The sequence below is a fragment of the Ambystoma mexicanum genome, chromosome 7q (genome assembly GCF_040938575.1).
Source record: "Ambystoma mexicanum isolate Mex_15411 chromosome 7q, UKY_AmexF1_1, whole genome shotgun sequence".
Classification (NCBI taxonomy): domain Eukaryota; kingdom Metazoa; phylum Chordata; class Amphibia; order Caudata; family Ambystomatidae; genus Ambystoma; species Ambystoma mexicanum.
Genome location: NC_090941.1, coordinates 301960431 through 301974594, shown reverse-complemented (window position 1 = coordinate 301974594; position 14164 = coordinate 301960431). Strand labels below are relative to the sequence as shown.

The window sequence follows — 14164 nt, the reverse complement described above, 5'->3', positions numbered from 1 at the left end:
TTCCAAAATATACCACCAATTCAACAAAGTCAATAATCATAGTATTTTACAAATAATATTCATTGAAAATAATCAGAAATTAAAGTTTTTTGTAATCCGTATCCACAGTGCATTATTTATTCTTTTTTTGTCTGTCTCCATTAGCCAACACGTCTTTTACCCTTTCAAGGGCTTTTCTCAATGCTACAAAACCTTCTCCAACATGGTATACACATGTTTTGTGAGAATGTTTTATAGCATTAACAAAGGTGAATTTTTGAGTATAGCCACTGTATTGAATTTAGGTGCATTTTGAGTACAGCCAATGTATTTAACCTTGGTGTATTTTGATATGGCCATTGTACTGCATTTAGGTCTGTTTCAGAGTATATCGACTAGGGTGAATAGGATACTATACCCTTTGTGTCTTGCTACTGTTCTGTTTGTCACTAATTTAAACCCTGATGGCATTGAATTTTACCACTGTGTTGAAAGCTAGCTGCCTGTGAAGTTTGTCTGTACTAACCACCCCTGCTCCTTGCTCCTCTCCTGCATACCTCCCCAAGTACCCCACTAGCCCAAAAAGGACAGCCCCACCACACACAAAAGCTCACAAACCACACAACAGCCACAAGAACAAACAACCGCAAAGAACAAACAACCCAGATGCTGGACCTTAACCCCCCCAGAAACAACAAGCCAAGTGCACACAATCAAAGCACACTCATAAAACCGACACGCAGAGACGCCAATTCCTCCAAGCATTGACAGAAGACCACAACCTCTATCCTATCCCTCGTCCCCCACTAACCTATCCCGGCCACTTTCTTACAGAGCCAAGTGAGCACCTGGAGACCATGCAAATGATAGCTGGTGTGGTATAAATCAACATAACATAACTATCTTGGAAACAGACAGGAAAGTGGATTCAATACTCTTGTAACCTATCAGTAAGTTAAGGTAAAAAAAGGTGGGAGCTCTTGCCAAATTTTGCCTATTGCCGACATCTGATTCAATGACATTTATTATTCTCTAAGAAATAAATATTAAACTTGGACCTTAAAATAGAGACGTATTGAATGCAAATATTTACATCAAAGCTACTAAGCTCTCATTACCTGACTGAGTTTCTCCATGTGAGCAACCAGCAGGGGAAAACGATAAGCTAACGCAGAGTCATTCTCGGTGCTCACTTGTTTGACCATGGATCGCAACACCTCTCCATCATAAGCAATTGGGAAAATGGATGTTAACTTAACTGACGTGTGACACAAAGCTGACATAACTGCTGCAAGAAGTCGGCTGCTTGATGTTTTGAAGTTTGCTTCCTGAATATCCTTAAATACAAAAAACATTAGATTGCCATTGTCCCACTAAACAAAAAGTTATTTCTTTCAAATATTTGATAAATCAAAGACACAAGTTCATTATGTATCTAGACATTTCAGAGTACCACTAGCTACAAACAATGATGTATTTAATAATTTATATCCAAGAGTTTAAAAAAATATATAAAATCAAAGCAAACTCAAAAAAAGTTAGGGAGCGCAACTCACAACTTATTGCAACTACCTGTTACTACACAATATTGAGAGTCCCATTATCGAACATGATTCTGCCATCTTTGATCCTACTGAAGTCTTGGCTAAGGGAGAAAGATGAGAGAGAAAAAAAATACTAAATGGGAAGTCCCTCTATGGCAGGGATACTAATAGAGCCTGTGGAGCATTTGCTTCCCGATTAGACCAACCCTTACTCCCATCTTCAGTCTGGCTTTGTTGCTAAGCCTTGCATAACAGCAGTCTAGCTGAGAAGAGTGACTTGCTTCTAGTGTGAATAACTTCTAAGTTGACCCTTTGAAGTGTTCTTTATTTTACTTGCCAACTTAGACATTAGGATCAAAGCAGGTCATAAATCACTTGGTCCGACAGACATGGAATATTAAGTCGGAGAAACTACCAGCAAGAAGATACAATAATAAATTACTTACCCTCTGTAATTTCTTTCTGATGGATGTTTCTCCCACAGATTCCTCTCAGATCTATTTCGCCTGCTTTAGCAGATATCAGCAACCTTTCGACAACAGGAGGTGCGTGCGGTATTGGCGTCATGGTCCAACAGCACTCCATAGTCTAGGCCGGACGGGGCCTCAATAGAAGCTCTCATCACAACATTGCCTCAGATTTATTGTTCTTTTCCCTGTGCTCGGCCGCTTAGAGGAATTAAATGTTGCATAAGTCAGCATTTGTTATAGAGACACTGAAAGATGGAGCAAGCTCTCTGTATGAGGGGCAGGATGGAAGAGTGAGGAGGAATGTGTGGGAGGAACATCCATTGGAAAGAACATTAACAAAAGGTAAACCTGTTCTTCTTATGGATTGTGTCCACCCTCAGACTTCTTTTAGATAGAATCCCATAACAGTACCGGTTTTGAAGGAGGCGGGAAGACCGAACTCCCATAGATATTACACTAGAACGTTTTGTAACACTGCTCTACCAAAGCGGGTGTCCTGATCAGACTATGTCCACAGTTGTGCTTTGTGAAAATACGCATCAAAGAATATCTTGTCGCCTGACAAATGTCTAAAGTCGGACCTGCTCTATAGAGCGGGAACATAGCAGCTACTCCTCTAGTGAAGTGTTCCTTGAATCCGTCAGGTATGTCTTTCTGCCACAGTGCATTCTGAGACGCATAAAACTATTCACCTTGATTTCTTTCCCTAATGTAGGATGGTGTAACAGATGAAGAGCCAATCCTCCCGAGTGAAATTACTTGGTTCTTGCTAGGTTAAAACAAAGGTCTTTTGGGATACAGCCTAGGCAACCTCTTTTCCCCCTTGGGAGGCTAGACGGCTACGCAAGTAAATCGTTTGACCGAGGTGAAATTCTGATACAAACTTTGGATGGAAGAAAATGACATGCATTACTTACCGTAAAAGCATTTCTGATGATTGCATCTCCTTCGATTCACATGCTGTGCATATGGTCCGACATCCAGTGGTAACCACGGAGTATTGCATCTAGTCTTTCGGGGACCGAAAGAGGACGTCGGCATAGGCGTGTCTGAAACACTATCCCTATCGTGACGTGTGTAGTACCCAAAATCCCTCACGCTCCGAGGTCCCTCCGATTGTATTTTTACTGCCATGAGGGAGCCCAAGGCTATAGTGAGTGAGTACATGAAGAGAGAAAGTAGTAAGAAGTCTATGTTCCTTCCACCCCGAGCGGGGAGGCAGGGAGGGCGCATGTGAATCTAAGCAGATACAATCATCAGAAATGCTTTTACGGTAAGTAATGCATGTCTTCTGATGCTTGTTAATCTGCTTAGAATCACATGCTGTGCATAGACTAGCGAGCAGTACCCGGAGTTGGAGGTGGGTTGTGAGAAGGAACAGTAGAAAAAAGATGTCTTAGTACTGCTTGTCCCACCTGTGAATCAGACCTAGAATGAGTGTCTAGGCAATAGTGTTTTGTAAAGGTGTGTACAGAACTCCAGGTTGCCGCTTTGCAAATGGACTCTAGGGGAACATTTGCAATGAATGCTATGGAAGCCCCAGTGCCTCGAGTAGAGTGTGCTGTTGGCTTGAAGGGTAGTTCTCTCTTAGCAAGAGTTTAACTGAGGGTGATGCATTGTACGATCCGGTTTATAGTGATAATATCGAAAACCAAAATCTCGAAAACCAAAATCTCGAATACAAAAGGCCGAAAAATAAAATATCGAATTTTTTTTTCAATGTGTTTTTTTTTAAATGGGGGGGGGTTCCCCCCCCAACCCCCCTTTTTTTTCATTTTTTTTTTATTTTACCCCTTTTTTTTACTTACCTGACCCCAAAAACATATATAAATAAATAAATAAAAAATTCGATATTTTTTTTTTCGATATTTTTTTTTTCGGTCTTTTTGTATTCGATATTTTGGTTTCGAGATTTTGACTGACTACCGTACGATCCATCTAGATATAGTGGATTTTGAAACTGCATCTCCTTCTCTTCCTGCTGCCACCGAGACAAAGAACTGATTAGTCTTTCTCAGTGGTCTAGTTCTTTCCATATAAAACATAACAGCCCTGCGCACATCCAGTGTATGCAGGCTTTTTTCTCCCAAATTTGAAGGGTTTTGAAAGAACCTTGGTAGTTCTATAGATTGGTTCACATGGAACTTAGAAATGAATTTAGGTGCAAACCTAGGGTGTGTGCGTAGAACCACCTTATCTTTGTGAACTGTTACAAAGGGGTCTAGAATAGATGGCGCTTGTAGTTCACTTAATCTCCTGATGGAGGTGATAGCTATTAGAAAAGCAGTTTTAAGGGTGAGGTCCTTAAGCGTTGCTTTTTGCATGGGTTCAAAGGGTGAGCCCACGAGCCTGGTTAATACCACATTTAGGTCCCATCCGGGAGCTGGGTTAGCTATGGGAAGGTGTATTCTTTTAACTCCTTCCATGAAGGCTTTAATAACTGGGACTTTCCACCACGACACTAAGTTGAGAAGTGGTATATGCGGAAAGTGCAGCTAAATGAACCTTAATAGAATTAAACACTAATCCTGAGTCTAGTAGGTGAGTCAGGAGAACAATTTGTGTGGGAGAGCATTCAACCGGGTTGATGCTCTTATTTCTACACCATATAACAAATCTCTTCCACTTGCTAGAGTAACAGTGACGAGTGTTAGGCTTTCTAGCTTCTTTGAGAATGTCCATGCATCTCTGCGGGAGTTGTAAATGACCAAATTCTATGATCTCAGGAGCCATGCTGCTAAGTTCATGGTCTGTGGGCATGGGTGTAGTGTCTTGCCCTTGTCCTGTGACAGCATGTTGTACGGGCAGGGTAGTTTCACCGTTGGAGACAGAGAAGACAGACATCTTCATCAGGTGAGGGAACCATGGTTGCCGGGCCCACATAGGGGCCACTAGTATCATGGTGACTGGTTCCTGGTGCATCTTGTGCACTATTTTGTTGAGAAGGGGAGTCGGGGGGGGGGGGCGTAAACACATTTCCCTGACCATGGTATCGATAGACCGTTCCCCATGGACTGGTTATGGGGGTACCTGGAGGCGTAATCTTGGCATTGGGAGTTCTCCAGAGTTGCAAACAGATCTATTTCTGGGAATCCCCATTGTGTGAAGACGAAGACAATGTCTTCTTGTAACCGCCATTCGTACTCTGCAGGCAGAGGAAAGTCTCCACTGAGTTCGTCTGCTAGCAGATTGAGTTTCCCCTGGTACATGTTGTGACAACAGGAACATGTGTTTGAGAGCACACTTCCTGTTACGCTCACCTGGCTCCCACGGGGGCGTCGATCTGAACTGGCCAGCTGTTTCCACCAGTGAGACGCGTAGTGCCGAGATGATGGACTGGACTGGCACACCCAGCTTTGTTTGTTTGAGTCGTAGGAATATCCTTCTGTAATGGAGAAAGGGAATTAACCTCCTGTGGAGTTCGAGCGCTAACCCCACCTTCCCCTCTCCCGTAGTTCTTCCCACAGGTCACTTTTGGATTCCCTCTATGCTCTCACCTGATGGTTTGGAAAGATGAGCTCTACATCCTGCTTTGAGCGCAGGGGCGCGTAGATGACCAGTTTCTTCACTGGCGTGGAGGAGTTGGGGAGTTCCAGAACGGTATTAACTCAAATAATGCTGGCGAGATGCCGTAAGTCTGTAGTTCGTAAGAGTTCAAAACACGTCTGACCTTCACTCTGTCCAACTCCTTTTAGGTTGCTGCATTGCCCTTATGAAGAGTGCCACGTGGCAACCGGTAAGGTGCAGGTAAGGGTTTATATTATCCGGCTCAGTTCGATCAAATGGTGTCAATGTATAACATGTGGCTTTTCCCCATTCAGGCGCTGATGTGGTATGAGGTCTTGGGGATTGATGCCTCCAGCGGTAAAACCAGGTAAGTCTATTGGGAAAAAATCGGTTTCCTCTTATTGCGCCTTGCTGTTCTGTTGTTTCCCCATAGGGGCCGGGGCACGGCGGAGATGCAGCGGAGGCTGCACTGACCCGAAATGAGGCAAGTATCCTCTGTGGTAAATCAAGTAAGTCTTGGGGGGGTAGCTTGTACAGTCTTAGAGTATCCCCTTGGCTCACCTTGCTGTTTTTGTCCCCTTAAGTGTCGGAGAGTGGCCGCGAGAAGGAGAAGAGCGTGATGGAATGCTGAAGTGCTGCAAGGCAGGTAAGTACAGCGCGGCGCGGCAGGATGCGAAGTAAGGCGTTTTTAAAGACTTCTTTTCCAGCTCCGTGGCGTGATGGATCAAGATTCAGGTAAGGATTAAAGGTAAAACTCCTGTTCTGACCTTTCGTCCTTGTTTCTTCTTGTTTCCCGGAGCTCCGGACTCGAGGCGGGCGTGGCTGAAGACTGGAAGCTGCTGCAGGCACGGTGAGCGTTACGCTGCTGGAGGCAGAATAACGTGAAGCGTGTGCTGCTGTCCGGGCGTGGTTTAAATAGCCTTGGAAATAGTCCCAGGTAAGTATTCTTCCACAGCCCCACCCGAGTAAAAAGTAGTCCCTTAGGTAAAATAGTCCCTCCTAAGCCTCATTTGGCTTGTGGCTTCTTGCAGCATGGTCTGCATCAGGTAGGTTTTCTACTATGAGCCTGGCGCCCATGGCGCCAGGACTAACTCTATTCTTATGAGCCTGGTGCCATAGGCGCCACGACTGCACCCAAACAGCCCCTAGCTGGGGTTTTTGGGCTTGCTCCAAATGGCATGATGCCTGCTTCTGGGGTTGCTGGGCCTGGTCTGGTTTCCCGGGGGCAGGCATCATGACACTTCCAGATGTTCTGGGACAGCTTGGACAGTTCTGGAGACCAAGTGCCCCCTTGCTTGTTCAGATAGTACATGGCTGTGGTGCTGCCTGTGAGGACCATCACTGTCTTCCCTTGCAGGTGAGCCTGAAAAGCCTTCAGTGCTTTGAAGACCGCTAACAGTTCCAGCAAGTTTATGTGTTTGGATGCTACGCTCGGAGTCCAAACTCCGTGTGTAGTCTGATGGGATAGGTGAGCCCCCCCAACCTGCGAGGGATGTGTCTGTGGTTAGAGTGGCCTCCACTGCGGGGGTGGTGAATGGTTTCCCTATTACAAGGTTTTCCTCTGACCACCACCGTAGCGAGAAAACCAAGGCATGCAAGACCACCACTAGATCGTCCAATTGTCCGCTGGCCTGACACCACTGGCTTTTGAGCCACTCTTGCCTAGGGCGGAGTCGCGGGTGAGATACCAAATATATACATGACGCCATCATTCCCAGCAAGCGCATTGCTTTGCGCACCGTCACCTCTCGACCGGCCACATATTGAGGGATCTAAAACAGCATATTTTGGACCCTTTCTTTGGAGGAGAAGACAAAGCCGTCCTTTGTTCGAATTAGAGCCCCTAGCAATTGTTTGATCTGGCTGGGCTCTAGGCTGGACTTCTTCTTGTTGATGGAGAAGCCCAGTTGGGACAAAAGGTCTACAGTCTTTTTGGGTATTTGAGAAGCATGTCTCGTAAGAATCCCCGGTTATGAGCCAATCGTCGAGGTAAGGGTATACTGGGATGGACAACCTGCGCAGGTGGGCCGCTGCCACTGCCAGTACTTTCGTGAATACCCTCGGTGCTGATGCTATCCCGAAGGGTAGCACTTTCAACTGGTAGTGTTTACCCTCTATCATGAACCTTAGGTATTTTCTGTGCGCTGGCAACATTAAAATATGAAAGTATGCATCTTCCATGTCCGGTGTTGTCATGTAATCCCCTCGAGATAACAGGGGGATTACTTCCTGTAATGTCACCATACACATGTTTTAGGTTTTACAAATTTGTTCGCTGGGTGCAGATCTAGTACAGGGCGCATGGTTAAATCCTTTTTGGGTACAAGGAAGTACACTGAATAAATACCTTCTGTTACCTGTTATGGAGGCACAACCTCTATAGCTCCTTTCTCTAGTAGCTGGTCCACTTCTTGAAGGATGGCGAGGTGCTCTGGTGACAGGCGTCGTCCCCTTGGGGGTCTGTACATCGGGGAGCGGTTGAATTCTATACAGTAGCCGTGGGCTATGGTTCAGAGTACCCAGCGGTCTGATGTTATTCCCTCCCATGCTGGAAGAAAGGATGTTAACGGGCCCCCGACCGGCAATGCATGGGAGGGGACCCGAATCTTCGGGTTATTTGGTGTTGGTGGCTTGGGAACCTCTAGGGGTGGGACCCCGACCTCTTCCCTTGCCACGACGCTGTCCTCTCTGGGTGAATTGTCCACTGGTTCCTTGATTCGAGGACCGGTTGCCTGCAGAGTATTGCTGCTGCTGTTGATGTTGTTGCTGGCCTCGAAAAAAGCGTCTGTTTCCATAACTTTGCTTGTTGGGAGGCCTTGAAATTTGATCTAGGGTCTTAATGGTGTCAAAATCCTTTTTTGCAGTCTCTAGTGCATCATCCACCGCCTTCCCAAAGAGGTTGGCATCCTCTATTGGTTTGTTAATGAGAGATGCTTGTGTTTCGGATTTAAACCCTGAATTACGTAGCCAGACATGACGTTTGAGGACGATTCCTTGGACTAGGGAACGGCCAGCCGTTTCTGCAGCTTCTAGAGTATTCTTAATGATGCTTTGGTTGACTAAGGTTCCCTCAGTAACCATGGTCAGAAGCCGAGTTCTTAGGGGTTCAGGTACCTCCTCGATGTCTTTGCGTAGTTTGCTCTATTGGGCATCTGCATAACTTGCCAGTAAGGAGTAGTTGTTAGCAATCCTGGTGGAAAAGGCTGCAGAGGCTGTAATCCTTTTACCTAGGGCATACAGCTTTTTATCTGGTGGTGCCTCGCTGGTTGATAGCGGGACCCCCTGCCCTCTTTCTTGTATTTTTTACTACTAAGGAGTCCGGTACAGAGTGGCCCCTGATGTATAACGGGTCCGATGGAGAGGGACTAAATAATTTTTCTATCCTTGGGTTGACCCCTCTGACCAATGCGGGTGTAGACAGAGAAGGAATGATTCGTCTCTTTACTGAGGCAAGGAGGGGAATGGTTTGACTGACAGGGGGTTTCTCCTTGATGATCTTTTCCACAAAGTCTATGTCAGGAGAAATTTCCCCAGTCTCGATTTCGAAATGTGCTGCTGCTTTGCGTAGTAGTGCATTAAAGGTAGGTTGATCATCTATAGGTGACGTATTCCTGATTGGTGAGTCTTTGGGGGGACAGGTTTAGGGCGTCAGGGTCTGTAGACGCTGATGGGGACTGCCAGGGCTGTGAAGCACCTTCTTCTGGGTCTTCTTCAAAGCCCCCACCACCCATGTCTGGGTTATCCTCGAAACCTTCCTGGTCTAGATTTTGTTCTTGTTCGTTAGTTAAGAACTCCTCATCTTCATGAAAGTGGGAGTCCTTTTCAGTGAGGTCATATAACTCTACATCCTCCAGGGGGGTGGGGAGGAATGGGGGGTTAAACAGCCTAGGGTATTTAGCCCTAGGATCCTCCTGAAGCCCCTCTCTTGGTCTTTTGGGTGTGGGTAGGTATCGAGTACACACAAAACTCTCCATTTTGTCCATACAAAACTGGAGTCTCTCTAAGGTCCCTTGTGGTAACCCAGAGCGGTCTGGGGGGGGGGGGAAGGGAAGACTTTCGGCCTGTAAACGCTTTGACCTATCCCATAACGTCGAGGATAAACTCCCATCGCCTTCTGAGAAGCCTTCTAGTAGGTTAGGAGTCCCTTTCGACGGAGGGGGCAGTTCCTGTTTCCTTCCGCCCCTTTCGGCGTTTCCCTGGCCTTGCGAGCGGAATTCGGCGTCTCTTTCGCTGTCCTTCTCTGGCTATCGGTGGAAACAATACGCGCCAGGCTCTCGACGACTAAATGGTCTGTCGAGGGTTCCTCTGGCGTCGACGTTACAGGTGTTGCGTTCTCTACGCCGATGGGCGCTCGCTGACGGGGCACGTCGTCTGGCGGTTTGGTGATAGCGCCCGTATCTGGGGGTAGCCCAGTCGCTGGTCGCGTCTCCGGTTGCGAGGGGGGCTTTGGACCCTTACGGTCTGTGGAGGCCGCCGGTAGGACCTGCGTCACCGTTGGCGCTAATGCTTTCTTCGTCTTCGACGAGGAAGAGACGTGGGTCGTGTGCTTATGTGAGTGCTTGTGTGCGCCAGTGTCGCCGGGGTGTTCATCCCCATAAGCAGGGCGTGAGCCGAGCTTGTCGGGGCCAGGGAGAGACGAGGAGCGTGACCGGTCCCTAGAGGGGTGTACAACCTCCGAAGCGGAGGTCGGGTTATCACTTTCCTTGTCACTTTCGGCGGCGGCGGGTGAGGAATCGGACCTAGACATGGCATATGCTGCCCACCTCTTGTCACTGTGGTCCTTTAAAGTCTTAGGCTTAAGAAGCTTACAGGCCGCACAACCGCCTTCTTTTTGGTCGAGGGGCAAGCAACGGTTGCACCGTTTGTGCTAGTCTTTCCAGGTGAATTTGCCCTTGCAGCGCGGGCAAAACCTAAATGGTGTCCTCTCCATAGCTGAGGAAACGATCGACGTGATAACCCCCGAAGGAAAAGGTGGGGAAAGAGAAAGGCATTCTTAAGGAGAAGCAAGAAATGTCCCACGACCCCACTCTCCCTACTGTTTGAGGCCGGCGAGGCCAGGCCACGTGTTCGGCGATGCCAAAGGATCTCCTCTGTCGAAGGCACAGCCGCCAAAGATCTTGTCGGTGGAGAACAGCTTCGTCGAAGGAGGAACCTAACGTAAGGTAAAGTTAAATAATGACCAAAGGTCGAGTGAATATTTAAATAATGACCAAATGGTCAAGTGAATATTTGCAATGTCTCTCGAGGAGCTCCGCATAAAGGCGACCAATATCTGGGCGGAAAAAAAACAATCTGAGGGACCTCGACGCGTGAGGGATTGTGGGTACACTGCACGTCACTATAGGGATAGTGTTACAGACACGCCTTGTCGACGTCCCCTTTTCGACTACGAAAAACAAAATGCAATACTCTGCAGTGACCACTGGATGTCGGACTATGCACAGCATGTGATTCTAAGCAGATTAACAAACATCAGAAGAACAAGTTACTTCTTAACGTTCTTTCGACGGGATGTTCCTCCGACGTATTCCTTATCTTTGATAATATGTTTCCAGCTTGCTGGCCTCGGAAGTTTTTTCTGTAGAGGGCGCTGCGCGTCGACGTCCGCCGAGTCGATGTCCCTCGACGGCCACCGTATCAGCGCCGACGTCACCATGCCCATAAATAGCTACGCGCTGCGCCCGTTGCTCAGTTCCGTTTTGTAGCATAAGAAAAGACATGCCTGAATCGGTTAGTAACCTTGAAGGAGCGAAAGCTGCAACCACAAGGGAAGTTATCACTGCGGGGATGAATGGGAGGGGCGATAAGGAATACGTCGGAGGAACATCCCGTCGAAAGAACGTTACCAGTTAAGAAGTAACTTGTTCTTCGAAGGGATTGTGTCCTCCGACGTATTCCTTATCTTTGATAGACTCCCATAGCCGTGGTATGTAATTGGAGGAGGGAGTGATAGTGTTACATATCCCTTTAGGGATGGACCGAATGTAATACAGCCTTGCTAAATCTGGTCTCTTGAGCAGTGGAGGAATCCAGATTGTAACATTTTGTGAATGTATGTGCGGACGACCATGTGGCAGCTGCACATATGTCCCGGACCGGTACCTCTCTCTGGAGAGCCAAAGAGGCTGCGATACCCCTGGTTGAATGAGCCCTGAGATTTTGGGGTGGCTCTTTCCCTGCTATTCTATAACATTCCAGGATGGCCAAAATAATCCACCTGGAGATGATTTGTTTTGTTATGGGTAGTCCCAACTTGTGACCCGAGTTTCCTACAAACAGTTGGTCTGCTTGCCTGATCCTAGCCATTCTGCTGATGTAAAAGCTGAGAGCTCGCCTAGGGTCCAGCCCGTGTAGCCTTTCCTCCTCTTTCCCCGGATGGGGAGGAGGGTAGAATGAAGGCAAGGTAATTTTCTGAGTAATATGGAATTCAGAAACCACCTTTGGTAGGAAATTCGGCTTCACCTGTAGGACAACCTTGTCCTTGTGGAAGATTGTATGTGGGGGTTTACAGGAGAGAGCTTTTAGCTCACTCACCCTCCTAGCAGATGTTAGTGCTACCAGTAGAACAGTTTTAAGTGCGAGAAATCTCAATGCGCAAGAGTGAAGAGGTTCGAATGGAGTGCCCATTAAGAAGTTTAAGACTAAATTTAAGTCCCATAATGGAACCTGGAATGGTTTTGGAGGGTAAACATTAGTTAGACCCTTGATAAATTGTACCACTAGAGGAATTTTGAAATACGATGGTTCCTCCGCAGTGCGATTGAAGATAGAAAGCGCTGCGAGATAGCCTTTTACAGTGCCAACTTGAAGGCCTGAGTTTGCCAAGTAGAGTAGAAACGATAACACAGTTGGTGTACCACATGAAAAAGGGTCGATATTCTCTTCCCTACACCAGCTGCAAAACTTGTTCCAACGGCAGCGGTATAAAGACTTTGTTGCTGGTCTTCTGGCCGAAAGCAACACCTCCATGACGTCATCAGGGAGATCCCAATCCTTGTACCTCAACCTTTCAGAAGCCAAGCGTGAAGGTTGAGGGTTCTGGTGTCTGGATGGAGAACCTGACCTCCCTTCTGCGAGAGAAGATTCTCTTTGAGTGGAAGACGGATTGGAGGGCAGATGGACATATCTAGAAGGTCCGGGTACCACGTTCTCCTGGCCCAATCCGGGGCAATTAGGATCATGGTTTTCCGGAATCTTCTCAACCTCCTGATCATTTGAGGAATAACAGGGACTGGTGGGGACGTGTAAAGGAGTGGAAACTCCCAGTCCACTACGAACGCATCTCCTAGAGCTCCTCTCGGGGGAAATTCCCTTGAACAGAACAGATCGCACTTCCTGTTGGTGCTTGTGGCGAACAGATCCACCTGAGGGGTTCCCCAAAGGGTGAAGATCTCTTGAAGGACTTCTTGAGCTAGCTCCCACTCGTGGGAGACTGTGCTCTGCCTGCTCAGAGCGTCCGCTGTCAAATTCTTCTCTCCGGCTAGGTGGACTGCCGATGGAGATTCCTTCCCGAATTGCCCAAAACCAGAGCTGCATTGCCTCTCTGCACAGTGGCAGTGATCCTACGCCTCCTCTTTTGTTGAGGTAGTGCATGGCCACCGTGTTGTCCTTCATTATCAGGACATTTCTCCCCTGTACTGATGGCAGGAAAGCTTTGAGCGCTAGTCTGATCGCTCTCAGCTCTAATAGGTTGATATGTAGTCTGGACTCCGATGGAGACCGACCGCTGATGGTCAAGTCGTTGGCATGGGCTCCCCCCACCCTGTGAGCGAGGCGTCTGTGACTACTGTTATCTCCGGCCATGGTTGCCAATACAGTTCTCCTTTCAAGATGTTCTCTGGGTAGACCCACCATTGAAGGTCGTGGGCTACCTTGTCCGGAATCCGGAGGAGGTCTGTCATTCTCCCTGAGAATTGCGACCAATGAGTTCTCAGTGCCCACTGAAGAGATCTCATTCTCAGGCGAGCCTCTGGCACAAGGAAGATGCAGGATGCCATGAGGCCTAGCAACCTCAAAAAGTCGAAGGCTGAGAGATGCTGGGCATTTTGAAACTTGGTGACCATCTGCAGAATATCTTGAGCCCTAACCTCCGGTAGCGAGGCTTTTCCCAGGGAAGTGTCCAGGACCGCTCCAATGAACTGGAGTCTCTGAGATGGTATCATCTGTGACTTCTTTAAATTGAGGGAGAAGCCCAGTCTGTGAATAAGAGGCAGAAATAATCTAGCTGGGTCTGGGCCTGCTCCGAAGATACGGCCCTGATCAGCCAATCGTCTAGGTAGGGATAGATGTGGTTCCCTTCCCTCCTTAGACTCGCCGCCACTACCGACATCAGCTTGGTGAAGACCCTCGGGGCGGAGGTCAGCCCAAATGGCAGAACTCGAAATTGATAATGAAAGTTGCCAATTGCGAACCTCAGGTATTTCCTGTGCTTGAGATGGATTGGCACATGGAAATAAGCATCCTGAAGGTCCAGAGATACCAGCCAGTCCTGGAGCTGGAGGGCCTGAAGGATCTGAGAGAGAGTTACCATCTTGAACTTGTCCTTCCTGAGGAACTTGTTCAATTCTCGTAAGTCCAGGATGGGTCTCAGTCCTCCGTCCTTCTTTGGTATGAGAAAGTAGGGGGAGTACCAGCCCTTGTTCCCGTCCGCTACAGGTACCGGTT

The 14164-nt window shown here is 47.7% G+C and overlaps 1 protein-coding gene across 12 annotated transcripts in view; it reads right to left on the bottom strand.

Annotated features, from left to right (window-relative positions):
- Positions 1 to 14164, bottom strand: part of MYCBP2 (MYC binding protein 2) — a 3160061-nt gene that overhangs the window by 1948216 nt on the left and 1197681 nt on the right. For 11 of the 12 annotated variants that reach the window (XM_069639721.1, XM_069639717.1, XM_069639716.1 and 8 more), the window contains one exon: positions 1098 to 1316. In XM_069639721.1, coding sequence (XP_069495822.1) covers positions 1098 to 1316 — 219 coding nt within the window. The remainder of the gene's footprint in view (positions 1 to 1097; positions 1317 to 14164) is intronic. The other variant, XM_069639718.1, reaches the window with a different exon arrangement.